General features: G+C 39.0%; 1 protein-coding gene across 1 annotated transcript in view; it reads right to left on the minus strand.

The window, feature by feature from the left end:
- Positions 1 to 1,854: 1,854 nt before the first annotated feature.
- Positions 1,855 to 19,507, minus strand: part of tmem134 (transmembrane protein 134) — a 31,800-nt gene continuing 14,147 nt past the window's right edge. Inside the window, exons 5-8 of the mRNA XM_060926592.1 lie at positions 6,879 to 6,955; positions 6,612 to 6,656; positions 6,320 to 6,373; positions 1,855 to 3,300 (exon numbers count right to left, since the gene is read on the minus strand). Of these exons, the coding sequence (XP_060782575.1) occupies positions 3,218 to 3,300; positions 6,320 to 6,373; positions 6,612 to 6,656; positions 6,879 to 6,955 (259 nt within the window). The 3' untranslated portion in view covers positions 1,855 to 3,217. The remainder of the gene's footprint in view (positions 3,301 to 6,319; positions 6,374 to 6,611; positions 6,657 to 6,878; positions 6,956 to 19,507) is intronic.

Below are 19,507 nucleotides of genomic sequence, written 5' to 3' on the forward strand. Positions count from 1 at the left end.
TCAAAACAAGAGGAACATGTATTTGTCTCTTAAATCCAGGCCGTTCCCTGTAATCTGTAACACTGGGTTGGAGAAAGTAATGGCAAATAGTGAGTGCACAAACCGTAGAAGGTAAACTGTACACAGCGCCAGGGCAGTGTGATGGTATGTCTACTTTTAGATTGTGTTAGCTTATCAATGAACACACTCGTCACTCGACGAGTTTCACGTCTTTACGACGGATACTTAAATGTGTGTTAGGTATTATTGTTGCAGTCTAAGCAGTCATTGTAGCAGCTAGATGAGCGAGAACCGAAAGGGTCTGTGCCATAAACCGTTATTTCTGTACGGCGTTGCTAATGTGTCGTTAATGTTGTTATTTCTCCCTCTGCTCGCCCTGTAAATGCCCTACGTCGCTGGATAGCGAAGGTGTTTTCTGCATCTTGCTCCTTTTTCTTGTATGTTCTCCGTTTGTCGCCTTCCTCGCATTCAAACCAATTCGAGCCGAAGTCCGCTACATGTCCAAAATGGTGGTCGCGTTTACGAAGGTCACGTGACTGAAAAGGGTCTATAGCTGTCCTTAGCTTCCCTCATGCAGCGTTTCACCTCCTGCTGTGCTGCTTTCATCGCCTCCCTATCCCTGCTCCTGAAGGCGGCCTTCTTCCTGTTGAGGACAGCTTTGACTTCCTGTTACCCATGGCTTGTTATTAGGGTAACACAGTACAGTCTTAGCAGGGGAGACCACATCTGCACAGAAGTTGAGGCAATCTGTCAGACAATGTGTCAGCCCCTCTATGTCCTCACAGTGTGGGCTAAGCAACACATCCCAGTCCATATCATAGCAGTCTCTGAGGGCATCTTCCATTTCAGGGGACCACCTCCTGATGGAGCTCGTTGTTGCAGGACAAACTGGAGATCCTTGGCCCATCTTTACTCCTCAAAGACTCGGCTTTTCCTGGATACTGATTTTGTACCAAATCATCATTACAGTCACCTGTTCCACATTACATCATTATTTAATTGTTTTACTGCATTACTCACCCTAAATTTCCTCTGTTGCAACTTTTTTTTGGAATTTTTTGCAGGACTGAAACTCAGGAATGGCTGTATATTAACACATGAAATGAAGTTGACCAACAAAACATGAAATATCTTGGGTTCATTCTATCTGCCATGAAATATAGATTTTATTTGCATTTTCCACACTGTCCCAATTTCTTCTGATGTGGGGTTGCATATAGAGGCACCATAGAGAGCAATTTACAATATTTAGTCTACCATAGGGGCATCCTAGGGGGAAATTGATTGCATTTTATCTATGTAAGGGACACCCTAGAGGGCATGATCATGTTTTATCTACCAAAAAGACACCTTTGCGAGCACTTTCATAGCATTTTTTGATCGAGTTTGCCAGTACCTGTATTTTGAAATCTTTGTAATACAGATCGTTATATTCACAGCATGGTGTTGAAGTGACTCAAATCTGATTTTCCGCACAAGTCCGAGCAGAAGTGCGTACATTTTAAAGATATTTTTTTTTTTTGGGCTTTTTGCACCTTTATTGGATAGGACAGTGTAGAGACAGGAAATGAGCGGGAGAGAGAGACGGGAAGGGATCGGGAAATGACCTCGGGCCGGAATCGAACCCGGGTCGCCCGCATTCATGGTATGGCGCCTTAACCACCTGAGCCACGACGCCCCCAGAAGTGCGTACATTTTATTAAAAGTTCTTCTTCAGCCTCCGGCTTATAAAATCCAATTGAAAATTGAAGTGTATCATTATATGCAGAAACCCCGAATTGCTTCAGAAGTCTAAAAGCTACAAGGCACAAAAACAACCCACTGAAAAGCAAATTATAAAACAAATGTTTTATTGTAGTGTCACACTGATTAAAAAAAAATTTTTTTTTTTTTAAATAACTCTTCCATGCAGACATACTGGAAGTTCACTGAGCTTTACAGTGGTACAATATGTTATTAGTGGTATTAGTTCATTAAAGATTAAAAACAGTGCAGGGAAAGGAAATCTGGCACTTCTTCACTTCGTTCAAGACTTCTGATGAGGCTCATAATCACTGTCTTCTCAAAATCTACACCCATCTCTTCACGGCAAAGCATTTTTTCCCTCTGAACAGCTCCTACAGCAGGACTGTAGTCAATGCCGTCAATTTAGGGTTAAAAAAGTTTTAAAAAATATCTAAAATTACATTAAAATAAAACAAAAGTTGAAACATATCAGTGATGTGAATTAAGAGTGTGATTTCAGCTCAGTAGCTGTGTGTCTGCCCCTGAAACTGGATCTACGATACGTCATGTGCAAAGTAAAGCTACTCGGATATGAGATTATATCCTGAAATGAGAGAATTTTTCACAGGATTTAACATCACAATTGCACAAATACAGCAGGAATGCTTTACATTTAGGTTCACGGACATTATTTACACATTAGTTAACATTATTAAATAAACCGTAATTAATGCTAAAGTAATCAACACTTGTGCTAAAGTTTAAAATGGTTCATATTTAAAGTAAATCTTAAATTCTTGCATTAATAATATTTCTTCCGCAACAGGAACTTGTTTCATGGATGCTTGACAACATTAAACATAACTATAAGCGGATAAAAATTAATGATGTTCATTCATGAATAAAATATTAAAATAGTTGGCAAACTGCTATGGAATAAGAGGAATAAAACACTCGAGGTCATGTTGTTATGGGCAAATTATTTGCAGGGAGGTAACAGTAACTCCACTTCACTTCACACTACACCACCCAGATGTTGATTAATTTCCCATAACAGCACAACACAGTGTTTTATTTCTTATTCAATCAATAACTCAAGATAAATCCACACCTTGGAAATAAAATGATAAACTATTGATTAGCTGAACTCAGGTCAGTGGGATTAAATGTTAAATTTCCACAAATTAACCAACGCAAAAGGTTTGTAAAACATTATCCCATTAATGACTGAAAATAAACCTAGTGCTGGAATTATGGAATAATGCAAGTGTTAATTACTTTAATATTAAAAATGGTGGATTTTTGTTCACATTGATTATACATTAATGTGAATTTAAAGAATCTTATTGTAAAGCATTACCCATAGAGCTTCACCTCATTTCTGTATTTTGCGTTTGATTGAAAACTTTAAAACAAATGGAAAAAAAGAAAGAAAGAAAGGCACTGGACAAATCTGAAGAGAGAAGGAGAAAGAAAGAGAGGGATAGAGTCACTATTTCTCAAAGTACGGCAGGTAAAAGAACTTGAATCCCCTTCGTCCTCTAACAGCACAGCTTATGTAGATCACGTGGTAAACTGTGAGGGAAGAAAAAAAATTACACGTCTGTTACTGTGAATAGTTCAGCGAGCAGAAGATGAACTGATCACCAAAAGGCATAAAGGTAAAGACGAGACATTTCTTTTCAGCGTTTTATGCAGGATGTGTGTATTATTTTTGTTTTGTACAATTGGAGAGTGAAAAAAGAAAAGGAACACCATGCGAAAGTTTGGGCACCCCAATACATTTGAGTTCTCAGGTAACTTTTACCAAGGTTCCAGACCTTAATTAGCTTATTGAGCTGTGGCTTGTTCAAATTCTTCGTTAGGAAAGGTCAGATGATGCAGATTTCAAAGCTGTATAAATCCTCTGACTCCTCAAACTTGTCCCTAAAATCAACAGCCATGGGCTCCTCGAAGCAACTCCCTCGCATTCTGAATAATAAAATAATTGATGCTCACAAAGCAGGAGAAGGCTACAAGAACGTAGCAAAGTGTTTTCAGGTAGCCGTTTCCTCAGATTGTAATGTTATTAAGAAATGGCAGTTAACAGAAACAGTGGAGATCAAGGTGAGGTTTGGAAGATGAAGAAAACTTTCTGAAAGAACTGCTCGTTGGATTGCTAGAAAGGCAAATAAAAACCCTGTTTGACTGCAAAAGACCTTCAGAAAGATTGAGCAGACCCTGGAGTGGTGGTGCGCTGTTCTACTATGCAGCAACACCTGAACAAATATGACCTTCACGGGAGAGTCATCAGAAGAAAACCTTTCCTGCGTCCGAGCCACAAAATTCAGCGTCTGAAGTTTGCAAATGAACATCTAAATAAGCCTGATGCATTTTGGAAACAAATCCTGTGGACTGATGAAATCAAAATAGAACTTTTTGGCCACAATGTACAAAGGTATGTTTGGAGAAAAAAGGGGGCCAAATTCCAGGAAAAGAACACCTCTCCAACTCTGAAGCATGGGTGTGGATCCATCATGCTTTGGGGTTGGGTTGCAGCCAGTGGCACAGGGCACATTTCACTGGTTGAGGGAAGCATGGATTCGAATAAATACCAGCAAATTCTGGAAGCAAACATCACACCATCTGTAAAAAAGTTGAAGTTAAAAAGAGGACGGGTCCTACAATAAGACGATGATCCAAAACACACCTCAAAATCTACAATGGAATACCTCAAGAGGCACAAGCTGAAGGTTTTGCCCGGGCCCTCACAGTCCCCTGACCTAAACATCATTGAAAATCTGTGGATAGATCTCAAAAGAGCAGTGCATGCAAGACAGCCCAAGAAACTTGTAGAACTGGAAGCCTTTTGCAAGGACGAATGTGTGAAAATCCCCCAGGTAAGAACTGAAAGATTATTAGCTGGCTACAAAAAGTGTTTACAAGCTGTGATACTTGCCAAAGGGGCTGTTACTAACTACTGACCATGTCAGGTACCCAAACTTTGCCTCAGGTCCTTTTCATTTTTTGGTATTTTACGCCTGTAAATGATGGAAATAAAAATGTAATCTTGCGGGAAATATTAAAGAAATGTTTCGTCTTTACTTTTATGCCTTTTGGTGATCAGTTCATCTTCTGCTCACTTAACTATTCGCAGTAACAGACATTTTCAGCAAGGGTGCCCAAACTTTTGCATGACACTGTGTGTATACACACATATATAAATAAATAAAACATTCAAATTCTGTTCTCTGCATAACTGCACTAATGTTCTCTCAAAGTCTAACAGTCTAAATGTTGTTCAATCACAAGCCACCATTTCAATTATGTTTCACCAAAGCTCTGTTGAGTTATGGACTGTGATTAGTCAGAAGGCATTGGTTAATTTTCTATAACGTTATTGTTTCTATAGTAACAGCTCATTCACAGGGCCTTGTACAGCGGACGCTCCAAGTAAACAAATTTTAAAACATTTATAACCGTGGATTTGTAAGGAGACGTTTATTTAAAATTTATGGAAGGAGTCTCCAGTGTCAGAGGCACAGCTGGAGCTTTCACTTTGTTTTCTGGCATCTTCAGGACCGAGGAGTTTACGCTTCTTTGCAATTTCTCAGTAACATGACAAGCTACATTTTTAATTTGCACTAGCAGCGCTGGTGAAAATTGTCATTCTCACTCAGGATCTTTCAACTTTATTCTTATTATTATTCTCCTAATGTTTTTTTAGATACTATTTCTCCCTCAGTTTTCAACCAATCATCACCAAATTTCACATGAAGGATACCTCTGGGCTGAATTACGTTGCTATGACTTTTGGTGCTGATCTGGATCACCGAACTGGAATGATCTGAGGGAGAAATAACATCCTAAAAATGTTAGGAGAATAATAGCAATAATAAGAACTAGATAGATACTGGGACTAAAGTCACAGTGATTTGCACTAGCTCTTACAAACTGGGACGTCTGGTCACCGAACCCGATAGATCCGGAACTGTAAGAGATAGAAAACAATGCTTAGTGAGAAAAAAAAAAGCCCGTTTTTCATGGACCATTCTGGATCAGTGATCCGGATCAGCACCAAAAGTCACAGCAGCGTAATTCAGCCCAGAGGGATTCTTCACGTGAAATTAGGTGATCACTGGTTGAAAACTGAGGGAGAAATAGCATCCTAAATACATTAGGAGAATAATAAGGATTATGAGTGAGAGTAATAATTTGCACCAGCGCTGCTAGCACAAATTAACTATGAATGGACCAAAAAAAGTGATGTCATTCTTGATATTTTCATTATTAAAACAGCTAGAAAAGTGAACACACTCAAAAGATGGAGATTATTAAGAGAACATCAAGTGCTGCTTTCTCAGATCGAAGCCCCTTTACCAATCTTGTTGCAGATTACAAACAGGACGCCTTTTTTTTCTTCCACCTTATTATCTATTACAGTATAACATCAGAAATCAAGATGCATCTCAGACATGGAACATACAGCACATCACTCACTAATGCAAAATACAAACTTTTGTATCGTAAAGCTGACAATGCTACTGTGTGACATTTTCCATGGTTTATATTTTAATATTTAATAAATAAATAAATAAATGTCCAAACAACATACCACCAGGAATGAAGAGAAGAAATCCAGAGACAAAGAAAATCGCACTTGAAATCTCTGTTAAGAAATATAGCACAACTGTTTTTCCACCAGTATAACACATACTTACACACACACATTATCAAACATGTCCAGTTATACAGATGTTTCCACACACATCACCATTCAGCTATTAATGGAGGTGTTAATCATCTGGAGCTAAATTCATTGTGATCTTCAGTGTTCACAGATGCTTGAGATATACAACTTTTTTTTTAGGATTATTTAAGCAGTGAGTTCTGTTTATAAATCTCACCTGCGTGTGGGTTTAACTCGAGGACGATTCCTGTAAAAATCAGAGCTGAGGAAACAAAGAGAAACGGGGAGAGAGATCTGTAACGTTCAAGAACCAGATTATGCAAATCTACACTGAGTGGGAGTGAAGATTTCATGACAGGGCAACAAAATAAACACAGTGCTGACAAGTCAGTAAAGCAGAACTGGTTTTGTAACTTTGCTTTCTGCTTTTCAGCACCTGAACCTGATGCACACTAAAAGAACACAGTGTATGTTTAAATCTCACCGAGTCCAGTGATGAGGAGGAGGAATGAGGCGAGGACCACTCTCCTGTTCTTTTTTATTAAAGGATGAGATGTCCATCTGAGAACACAAAACAACAGCAGAAAGGTGTGTGTGTGTGTGTGTGTGCACACCATATGACAGGAATGCAAATGTTTAGTGACTGACTGAGTCAGCCAGCCACCAGCTTAATGACCGAGTCAGCAGTCAGTTAGTATCCAACTGTGTAGGCAAGCAAGTCAGCCAGCTCCATTTCTAGTGACCCAGCAAGTAAGAAAGTAAGCTAGCTGCCCACTGACTGACCGAGTAAGTGACCCAGCCAACCAGGAGCTTAATGACTAAGTAAGTAAATGAGCCAGACTGCCTCGCGGTCACCGGCCGGGTGAGCCAGACTGCCTCGCGGTCAACGGCTGGGTGAGCCAGACTGCCAGTCAGATTCTTCATGACTAGCCAAGTGAGTGAGCCAGCCACTTAGTGACCAAACAACTCAGCCAGCCATTTTTATACATCTAGTAACTATTGACCCATCCCACGTGACGTCATGACAAATGCGGCTGTCATTTTGGACATGAACTACCAGTAGTCTACCACAGCCAACAACGAGGAACGACGGCAACGCATCGAAAGGAATATAGCCATCAAAGAAAGTTTTTACTTTCAGCAAGACTTCCATCATGCCATTATATTGTTGTGCACCTGGATGTAGTAACCACCAACACACAAGGCAAGCTTTATCATTTTATCGGATCCCGACAGATGCTGACCGACGGAGAAGATGGATAGCGGCCATTAACAGGAAAGATTGGCAGCCCACGGCATACCAACGCTTGTGTAGTGACCACTTTGTTGGAGGTAAGACGAATAAAATTAGCCAGAAAAGGCATTACATTGCTGTTAACATTTTGTGGTGGCGAGTGTGTAACCAAATAGGTTAAAATAACCCATTGTAACCTCTTTGTTCTTCTGTAGTAGCTATTAGCTAACGACATTAGCTAACGTTGTGTTCCTTTGCTGTTGGTAGACTGTAGGACAGATCAGAGGTAACTGTCCTACAAATAAGTGTTCAAAACAAGAGGAACATGTATTTGTCTCTTAAATCCAGGCCGTTCCCTGTAATCTGTAACAACGGATGGAGAAAGTAATGGCAAATAGTGAGTGCACAAACCATAGAAGGTAAACTGTACACAGCGCCAGGGCAGTGTGATGGTATGTCTACTTTTAGATTGTGTTAGCTTATCAATGAACACACTCGTCACTCGACGAGTTTCATGTCTTTACGATGGATACTTAAATGTGTGTTAGGTATTATTGTTGCAGGTAAACGTCGTTCTCTAAGCCTGCTAACCTCAATTTTTGCAAATACCTCTCCCTCTGCTCACCCTGTAAATGCCCTACGTCGCTGGATAGTGAAGGTGTTTTCTGCATCTCGCTCCTTTTTCTTTTATGTTTTTCGTTTGTCGTCTTCCTCGCATTCAAACCGATTTGAACCGAAGTCCACTTCATGTCCAAAATGGCGGTCGCGTTTACGAAGGTCACATGAGTGGGAAGGGTCAATACTCACAATGTGACTATAATAAGAGTAATGATTGGCTGAGAAGTGATCCAGCCAAACGAGTGAGACAGGCAAGTTATCCAACCAGCCACTTCATGACCAATCAAGTAAGTGAGCAAGCCAGCCAATCGGTCAGTAACTTCATGAATCGCTTCAATCTCCAGACAATAATAATAATAATAATAATAATAATCTTTGTTGCCTTTAGGTTTTGAATTAACCTGACATCACACGCCCAGAGAGGTGTCAGAGCATGTTTCCTTCAGCTTAGCTTCACACGTATCTGTTTAGTCAAGCCTTTCGTTAATGGTGTTTATGAGGTAAAGGAGTAGATCTGGAAGATCCTCAGACAGAGTGTTTTGGTAAACTGGGATGTATGGATGCTGTCAGTCCCCACTCGCTTGCTCACTCGAGTTTGTTGACGGTGTAGTGGCTGCTGCTTTATGTCCCGGGGCCCCTCATGCCTGTGTTACCTTCTGGCTCTCCCCTTTTAGTTATGCTGTCATAGTTAGTTGCCGGAGACCCTGCTTGTACTCAGTGCAATATGTATACTGCTCCTACTTATTCAGGTGACATTGGGCATACCTAACAACCTGTGTTTTCTCCGCCCCCCAAAATCTGTCCCTCTGAGTTACATGTCGGTCCTGGGATCGAGATGCTGAACCTCTTCTGCTCCTCGGACCTGCCTGATCCATCCTGGTGCCCTGTGTCTGGTTGGAGTCTCATCGCATCGCTCCTGTGGAGGACGGCCCAATGTGGACAGTTGGGGGTCGCGCCTGCAGGACGCTCTGGACTCTTGCAGTGGTGCTTCTGTGGCTGGGGACTGCAGTTGTCGTGAACGGTTTTGCACTCGGGTTTCCGTCAGTGGGGGGTTTATAGCATCAACGAAGCTGACTTTATGTTAGGACTGTTAATGTTCAGTGGTCGAAATACTTTTTTCCAGTGTTCTGCAATATTGCAGAATGTCAAAATTTTGTTCTGCAATTTGGAAATATTTTCTGCAAATCCACAAGCCTCCATACTACACTCTTCTCAACCTAATAATGCCTATATTTACATCATATCTAGCTTTACAACTCATAGCATTACTGTAATTCTTTATTCTCTCACTCTATTTTTAATTTCAGTCTTCACAGATCCTTCTCTGCAGCAAAGTTATCATTCCATGATCCCTCCACAGGTCTTTCATCCCCCTCACCCTGACACTGCGGGCTACTACAACTTGAAGTATACCAACTAATTCATAAATGTACTAGTTATCACACCCACACATTATCCTTCCACACAACATACTAATAAAGGCATCACCACAATAAAAAATAGAACACAACTGTTCTTCAAGAAACAAAACATTCATTTTCATGTTACACGTCATGTTACATTTTGTCAAGATTAAGTTTCTCGCTTGAACAATAGATTGTTACCCAGAATGTACTTCATTCACAGTGTTTGCATCTGCAACCTGTAGTTTTAAATTGAAAGCAAGGTTTCAGTTCTACACTCTGTTACATCTTACGATGATGCAAAGAATTGACGGCATTATGGAATAAAACCCAGCTGGCAAATGGAAAGACGTTTGGGTTCATTGTGTTTGCCTGGCTTCTAAAGTGCAAGGTCATGAACTGAACTGAGAACGACTGCAGGGGCTTCACTGCTCTAAACTAACAACAGAGAACTGGCTACAAACTAATCATGGCAGAACTGAGAGCTACAGAACTCCTGAGAGCTACAGAACTGAACCCATGAGCTTTGTCTTACAGGGCAACTGTTTTACTTTGTGCTAGTCTGCACCACAGGCAACACAGCACTAGTAAAAAAAATAAAAATATAACATGTACACAAAGCATGTATTAGTGTAGCTTGGTATGAGAAAACAAAATATTCAAAAGTATCTATGAATAAAGGTAAAATACTGTTGCTGTCTTCAAAAGGGATATTAGGGTCATTCTGTGCCAACTCACCTAAATTTCTGGAAACTCCCCAGGTCACCCTCTCAGATTTTGCTGAAAAAATTCTTACATGTAGATCTATACGTTTCTACAACCCCTGCAAATTATTAGCTTTCAATTCCTCATAGTTTCCAAAAAACAGGCCTTTGAAATTTGACCCCCCAAAAAGCTAAATTTGCAAAACGTGCTTTCTTCCAAGTTCAGGAGCTTATAAATTTTAAAATGGATTAAACCTGGAAGCCAATATTGCAGATATTTACTAAATGGCATCCAAATTTTTCAATTATGCCATCAGTTAGCCTCTGGGATGCTTATTTATCACTCTATAGGAAGCCAAAAATGGCTTTTCGGCCAAAATGAGCTAAAATAGGGTGTAACTATAGGAGCTATTCTGGAAAAATGGATCAACTCAGACTTTTCTCCTCATAACACAGTAATTATATGGTCATTATCTGTTCATAGGTACATTTTTTCCAGGATAACACTGTTAGGTGATGAATTACAAAAAAGTTTTAACATAAGCCCATCTCTCCGAGGGCCCAAAAATAGCCCATTTTTGCCCCCCAGTTTGACCATGTGGCTAGGGGTTTAGGATCTTCTAATTTTTTCTTGATATTGTCTCCTATAAGATGTATCAACTGACCAAGTTATTTTAGCGAACACCTATGGCTTCATATTTAAATCAATTTTTATGTAAATGAACTTTTTTTCATAAATCACTGTTTTGTCATATTCAGGACCTTATAAATCTGAAACAGAGCTATATAGAAAAGTGATACTGCACAGATCTATAAACTGGCATACACATTTTCATATTCTGGAATGAGAATGCCTGAAGAATGCTTAGTTTTCTATCTATGGGAAACTGAAAATGGTAATTTGGCCCAAACTGGTAATTATTTATGAAGAGGTCCTTAAGTGAGGTTATGTGACAACATTGATTATTCTACTCATAAAGTACTGGTAATAAATGTTCGGTACTTTTGCTATTCATAAATATATTGTTTCAATCATGATCCATACATGTTTGGAGTTTTATTTAAAAACCTGTCCAACAGTTCTTTAACAGTTTACTGAAGTCATGTTAGTTATGGCATACACCACCAGATGGAGTGACAGTCTAGGGACAGCAGAGTCAGCCGGTCTGTCTGGACATTCTTTGTGTGGTTGAGGCCCCCGACATAAAATCTGGAGGACGTTAGTATCAACTGTCACAGCATGACTTTAAGCATGTTCAAGATCTGTTTTCTAAGATGTAACATTATGCACCTTTTAATACTAGATATTAAGAGTCAGGACAGATGAAAATGGCATTAAGGAGTTTTCTAAAAGTGGTAAAAATGACTCTTTGTCTTTGTATACATGCATATTATATAGAGTGTACATGTGTGTATCTGTATGTAGTAAAGAAATGAGATGCTACTCAAATAAACATTTTCTAGAGGTATTCTGATACAACAATCTAAACTGTTTTATGGCAGCTTATAAAACTCTGTAGTACCTCTGTCCAGGATAGTTCCATTTCAGGCCTACAAGCTGATAAATACGAGAAAAATGGAATAATCATAAAAAAAGCTTGTGTACATAAAAATTGATTTAAATATGAAGCCATGGGTGTTCGTTAAAATAATTTGGTCAGTAGGTACATCCTATAAGAGACAATATTTTGGAAAAAAAAAAAAGAAGATCCTGAACCCCTAGCCACATCGTCAAACTGGGGGGCAAAAATTTCCTGTAATTTCCTGTAAAGGATTATTAAAGGATCTATCTATCTATCTATCTATCTATCTATCTATCTATCTATCTATCTATCTATCTATCTATCTATCTATCTGGGCTATTTTTGGGCCCTCGGAGAGATGGGCTTATGTTAAAACTTTTGTAATTCATCACCTAACAGTGTTATCCTGGAAAAAATGTACCTATGAACAGATAATGACCAAATAATTACTGTGTTTATGAGGAGAAAAGTCTGAGTTGATCCATTTTTCCAGAATAGCTCCTATAGTTACACCCTATTTTAGCTCATTTTGTCCGAAAAGCCATTTTTGGCTTCCTATAGAGTGATAAATAAGCATCCCAGAGGCTAACTGATGGCATAATTGAAAAATATGGATGCCATTTAGTAAATATCTGCAATATTGGCTTCCAGGTTTAATCCATTTTAAAATTTATAAGCTCCTGAAGTTGGAAGAAAGCACGTTTTGCAAATTTAGCTTTTTGGGGGTCAAATTTCAAAGGCCTGTTTTTTGGAAACTATGAGGAATTGAAAGCTAATAATTTGCAGAGAGTGTAGAAACATATAGATCTACATTTAGGAATTTTTCCAGCAAAATCTGAGGGGGTGGCCTGGGGACCCCTAGGTGAGTTGGCACGGAATGACCCATCAGTATAATTTTGCATGATTCAACAATACAATATATACAAACCTATACAATTTACCAATATATATGTATGCAAGATAAGAACTAGTCAGCAGCGACCATCTTCATTTTTGTCCCCTTTGCGGACGCGCGATCTGTCGCTGTTGTTGTTGGAGTCACGCTGGCTGCTGGTTTTGCCGAGATACGATAAAATCGTCCTTGTTTTCTTGGCGTTTTTGTCAGACTCTTGCCCCGAAGAAACAATCCTCTTCTTGGGAGCCATGTTTGTTGTGCCGCATTGAATTCTGGGAGATGCATGGCGGAAACTGCCGAACACTGCTGAGGTAGTTGTCGGGTCCTCCTGGCGGGTATTAAAAGCGACGAAATCTTACATCGGAAAATGGCAACTGCCCTTATTTGGTTGTCGTCGCCTTTCGTCGGTATTACGTAAATATTGCTCAACTTTAACCTGGAAAACGCCGTCAGGTTCGCGCAGCGCAGGTTTCAGTTTATTTACAGCGCCGCTAGTTTGCTAAATTGAGAACCATTGAATCCCGAGCCTGATTTTTTCATTCTGCAAAATTGCAGGTTGTTTAATTTTTCTTCTGCAATCTTGAAAATCATTCTGCAAAATGCAGACTGCAGACGGGTATTTCGAACACTGATGTTATAGTCATGTTGTCTGTTGTTGCCCAAATGAGGATGGGTTCCCTTTTGAGCCTGGTTCCTCTCGAGGTTTCTTCCTCATGTTGTCTGAGGGAGTTTTTCCTTGCCACCGTTGTGCTCATTGGGGATAGATTAGGGATAAAATTAGCTCATATTTTAAGCTGTTCAAAATCCGTAAAGCTGCTTTGCGACAATGTTTACTGTTAAAAGCGCAATACAAATAAACTTAGCTTGACTTCCACACAATAGTTAATGTATGGGAGCACAAGAGAGCAATACAGTATGTTAAGCGATTTTTTTTATTTAAGATAGTTTTCATTTTACACATTATAGCAATTGTTTTGGATGTTTTTGTCTTAACATTATCTATATGTGGTTTCCAGTTAGGTTTATTATCCGTAATAACACCCAAAAATTTATTCACAAACACTCGTTCAATTTCTACATCATTTATCTTGATTTTAATATGATTGTTAGCTTTTCGATTGCCAAATATGATAAATTTTGCTTTGCTTAAGTTCAAAGACAGTTTCTTAATGTCAAACCATTTCTTTAATATTGTAAGCTCATTTTCTACTGTATGCCGGAGCTGCTCTAAATGTTTTCCCGAGCAGTACAAACTGGTATCATCTGCAAACAGAATACAATTCAGGTGTTGTAGTACATCACAGAGATCATTTATGTACATAATAAACAGTTTGGGTCCCAGTACAGAGCCTTGTGGGACTCCATGCATGACTTTTTCCCATATGTGAGTTTACACTGTTAATATGTACATATTGATGTCTGTCACTGAGCTAGCTGTTTAACCACGCATGAGCTGTACCCCGATACCGTATCTTTCCATTTTTTTCAAGAGCAACTCATGATCGATGGTGTCAAATGCCTTTCTCGGGTCAACAAAAATTCCTAGAGTACATTCCTTGTCATCAATTGACGTGGAGATTTTCTCCACTGGTTCCATTACTGCCATCGAGGTGGACCTATTTGGTCTAACACCATACTGGTGATTACTCAGTAAATTATGCATTTCTATGAAATTGTCAAGCCTACTAACAGTTTTTCTAAGATTTTTGAAAATTGAGAGAGCAAAGAGACGGGTCTGTAGTCGATGAACTGGTATCTGTCTCCACTTTTGAAGATGGGAATTACTTTAGCGAGTTTCATTTTGCTTGGAAAAATACCGGTTAGAAAAGATTGATTGCAGATGTATGTGAATGGTGTTACTATACTGTGTATTATATCCTTGATCAGTGTCATATCTATGTCGGTGCAGTCGGTAGACTTCTTATTTTTAAATTTTCTAACAATTTCCAGGATCTCGCCATCATGTACACTTCTGATGAATATGGAGTTTGGATTCCGAGTGATAATACTTTCATTTATGCCACCTGTTTCCCTCGGTTTAACAATTTCTTTTGCAAGGGAAGGTCCAACATTTACAAAGAACTTGTTAAATTCATTTGCTATTTCTGTAGTGTTATTTATAATTATATTATCTTTAATAAAATGATTTGGATAGTCGGTACTTGCAGTACTTTTTTTAATTAAACTAAATTAAATTATATCTCCCCAAGCTCCTTGAATGTTGTTCTTGTGCTGTTCTAACTGCTTATAGTAATATTCCTTCTTGTTTAATCTTGATACTTATTAGTTTATTTTTATGTCTTATATCTATTTTCTGCTTCTTTAGTTCTATGTTTCATATATAGTTTATATAAGATGTTTTTCTTTTTACATGCCTTTAGTAATCCATGGCTTATCTAGTCTACTTTTATTTTTAGCTGAAGACTTTCTAAATGGGCAGGGTTTGTCATAAAGCTTAAGGAAGGTGGACAGAAAGGCCTCATAGGCGTGATCTGGGTCGCCAGTGGCATGGACCTCATCCCAGGTCTGTGTACTCAGTTCCACCTTGAGGGCAGTGATGGCTCCAAGTGTTCCAAGTCTAGTCAACTTGTGATTGTGCGTATTAGTTTTATTTTCCATTCTGATAAGTTGTTGAAAAATGCTAAAAACAGGAAGATGAGCACTTATGTCATTTATGAGTAATCCAGCTGTGACTTGGCTTTCTATTGCATTTACAAATATATTATCAATCAGTGTGGCTGTATCAGTTGTAATTCTGCTAGGTTTACTAATAGTTGGGAATAGACTATTGTTTGACATTGTACTGATGAAATCTGTTGTTTTAGTGTTTCCATGAGGATTTAAAGTGCTGATGACACGTTTTTGACATCTTTGGCGATGTTTTATAACATAAAAAGTAATTCCCGATGATCCATATATTAATTCACGAAGGCGCCTATTTTACAAGTTATGATAAAAAACGTGGCTATTTGGGCAAATCTGACGGGGCTGCAGCACCCAGGAGACGAAAGAGGAGGAGGAGCTATATGACGTCAGCGAAAGAATCTTTCTCCTAACTTACCAGTTTGTTGTTGATGCGGCAGGTGTTCAGTTTATCATTATTAGTATTTTTATTATACATTATATATATATATATATATATATATATATATATATATATATATATATATATATATATATATATAAAAAAGTTATTATGCCTTCGCGTTGTGTTGCCGGCTTTTGCTCCAAAACCCACAAGGATGGGGTAAGTTTATTCAAGTTTCCCAGAGATCCCGAGCTGCATGCGAAGTGGGTGAAGCAAGTCAGGCGCACTCGTGACAAGTGGGAGCCCTCACCAACATCCGTCCTGTGCTCTGAACACTTCGATTTGGATTGTTTTGACACCCTTCCCAGCTTAAAAGAATCTCTTGGGTGTTCAGTTCAGCACAAACGTGTGTTACTACCATCAGCAGTGCCTACACAGTGTTGCCAGATTGGGAGGTTTCCCGCCCAGTTGGGCAGTTTCAAGTGCATTTTGGTGGGTTTTGAACATATTTTGGGCTGGAAAACGTTAAGGAGGGGGTCTACTAGTAGCTATGCCGGATCCAAAGACAGTCCTCCTGTCAGAACATGTGTTGTGAAACGACATAAGATAAAGGTACGTAGAGCTATAGATTCTACATGATAATCATAAATGTAATCATAAAGTGGGCGTGATATCAGTCATGTATTTGCTTGTGAAAGCTTGCGGCTTTCATGTAACTGCCGCCTAGCAACGAGAGGCAAAGGGTAAAGAGGGTAGGCTATCATAGATTCTATTCGGAAGAGATCAACACAATTCTAGACTCCCAGAAGAGGAAGAGCTAGCACTAGAGAGTTCACCGGCGTTTTCATGCACCATTTCCATTGAGTAGAACCAGAGTAGAACAGCCAGTGAACCGCAGCGTGTTCTCCCGCTGACGTCACAACATGGCCGCGAGCCACAGACCCAGTTTTCTTGCGCTGTGCAATTGAAAGTTGGATATTTGCGTAACAACAGCTTCTTTTCACGCAATTATAACAGAAATCTAACATGTTTGCCATGTTGTATAGTTTATTTAAGAAATTGCATAGAGTCATGTTCGTGTCATCAGCCCTTTAACAGGTCAATATTAAATTCCCCACACACAATATGCACCTTATTGTTTGTATTACTAAACATACTATCTAATTTATGATTAAATATATTTAACTAGACAAGATCCCGGTGTTCTATACACACAAGTGATTATATTTTTGTGATTCTACAACAGCAATTTTGATACTTAGGCATTCCATAATTCCATCAATAGTGGTCGACATACTCTTGATCATATTACTTCTTAGAGCTGTATCTACGTATATTGCAACTCCTCCTCCTTTTTTATTTATCCTATTTATAGTGAACAGCTCATATCCCTCCATTTCTACATTATGACCTTTCTCCTTTCCTAGCCAAGTCTCAGATATTGCAAGAACATTGAATTTGTTAAATTGCAACAGATATTCCTTTATGTTGTTATAATTTTTATACAAACTCCTACTATTAAAATGTATAACTGAAAACGCACTTTCCTTTTTGACACTTTTAAATTGCTCATCAGTATAATACTCACAGCTATTATTTAGACTATTAAAAAAATGTTTTTCAGGGTCTATATCATTATCAAACTCGTACATTTTGTATTCCATGACATCAAAATTGTTCAGATTAAGGTTTATAATAATTTAATAATAATTTATTGCTTATAGCACACAAATTAACATGAAATATATGATCAAATGCGCGTTACAAAATATTATAAAAATATGGGCATATACATACATGTGGCATGCGCACGTGTGCATTACAAGCACGCAGATTTAGCGACTTACGGATTTCCTCGAGCTCGTCCTCCATCTGACGATTATTTATGGTTTTCTTTGGAGGCATTGTCACATCGTGTTTTCATTAAGTTACTTACTTTAGTAAGTGGAAAAAGTTTTGTTTTTCTGTTAGTAAGACAGCGGTCCACAGGGCGCCGCCATCTTCTTTAGGGTCAATTATTCAGACATTACACTACATTACAGTCATTTAGCTGATGTTTTTATTCAAAGAGGCTAATAATAAGTGCCTGTAGCCGAGAGAATCCGCAAGCGACCAGTACTGAAGTACGAGTGGAAACAAATAACCTACAAATACCATCCATTATTTTTTTCACGGTGCAGTTTCAATCAAATCCTGCGCTCTGATTGGCTGGCGAGCGGGTCCGTATCCTATGATACGGACCCCAGTTACGGACCTCTGGCGACTCGCTCATTCACAACAACAAACATAGTAACATTTTTTGTCAACATTTATCTTTTTTTAATAAGATTTTTTTTATAAGATTATCAAAAATCTTATAAATTTTTGCCAGCATTTCTCAGGAGAATAGCATTAATTTTACAGCATGGATAGCGATAACGACAGTGTTCACAGCCAAAGCGAGTTTTACTACCCTGAGGAAGAAGAAATAAAAGAAAACATTTCAGGAGAAAGCTAAAAACCTGTAACGTGCTAACGCTGAGCAAAACCATGGCTGAATCCTGAATGACTCCTATTTGTATAAATAGGGGACTACATAGGCGGCAAAATGTAGTTTTTTTCCTGCCATGGAAGTGCACTTGCATACCGAGGAGGAAGCCATTTGCATTACAGCCGTGAATGAGGATTCGAAATGGTGGCTCGGCTCGGTTTCCCCTTTCAGGCGCTCTCGTTTTCTGTTAGAATTTGGTAAAGAAAAAATATATATATTATTTACCAGCTTAAGGTCGGTCCGTATGGTGAAATACCGTGACCTCGGCCTTGAATACTGACCTCGGCCCTCCCAGCTGGTAAATAACATACATTATATATGGAATGATCAGGGGAGTTAAGAAGTTGAAGAAGCTTCAACAAATACATCGACAAGGAATTATTTAAGTATGGTGTGTTTATTGTTTCCAAAGTTTGACAGCATCTGCATTAAAATGGTGAGCCTGTGCTTCTCTCTGAGCTTTTGCTTCTTGAGCCGATATAAGATTCCTCACAGTACAGTGGGCTGGTCGAGTTCTATTAGACTCGAGCTCAGTGCTGATGGTTAATATGGTTATAGTTATGGTTCTGGTATTTGGCAGACGCTTTTGTCCAAAGCGACTTACAATCTATAAACACTACATTATTAGTAAACCAATACAATAATCCACTCGCTCTACTCCGACAGAGCCGACCTTCCAGATGAGAGCTGCTGCATGACTGCAGGATTTATTTCCCCCTTTTTTTTTTTTGCTCTGGCTCGGCTCAACTTCAGCCTTTACACAAAAACCCACCCTCTCTTTTATATATAATTTTGCCAATTGAACTACTGTGTAGATAATTGTACACCTCTGTGCTTTTGTAGTTCCTTCGCTCCTCACCATCAACACCCTCACTAAGAATAAAATAATTGACAATGTCAATGTAGCGGACGTTGGGCCACAACTTCATGTCGTCTATCCATTCCGTGAGGGGAGACAGATAGGACACTTTGACCGTATTCTCCCCAAAGCACGCCAGAAAATCAGACCCGTGTAACCATCTTTTAGTCATCTTTGATCTTAACTACCTAGCAGTTAGCGTTAGCTACAAACGTCAACACAGTGGAGCGGAAGAAAGATCCCGGGTTCTGCTACGACGCAGCAATGAATCATGGGAAAGGTCAGAGTTCAGGAAAGTTATGAGCTGTGTCTGAAATCA

This window comes from Neoarius graeffei, chromosome 7 (genome assembly GCF_027579695.1).
Source record: "Neoarius graeffei isolate fNeoGra1 chromosome 7, fNeoGra1.pri, whole genome shotgun sequence".
In the NCBI taxonomy this organism is placed as follows: domain Eukaryota; kingdom Metazoa; phylum Chordata; class Actinopteri; order Siluriformes; family Ariidae; genus Neoarius; species Neoarius graeffei.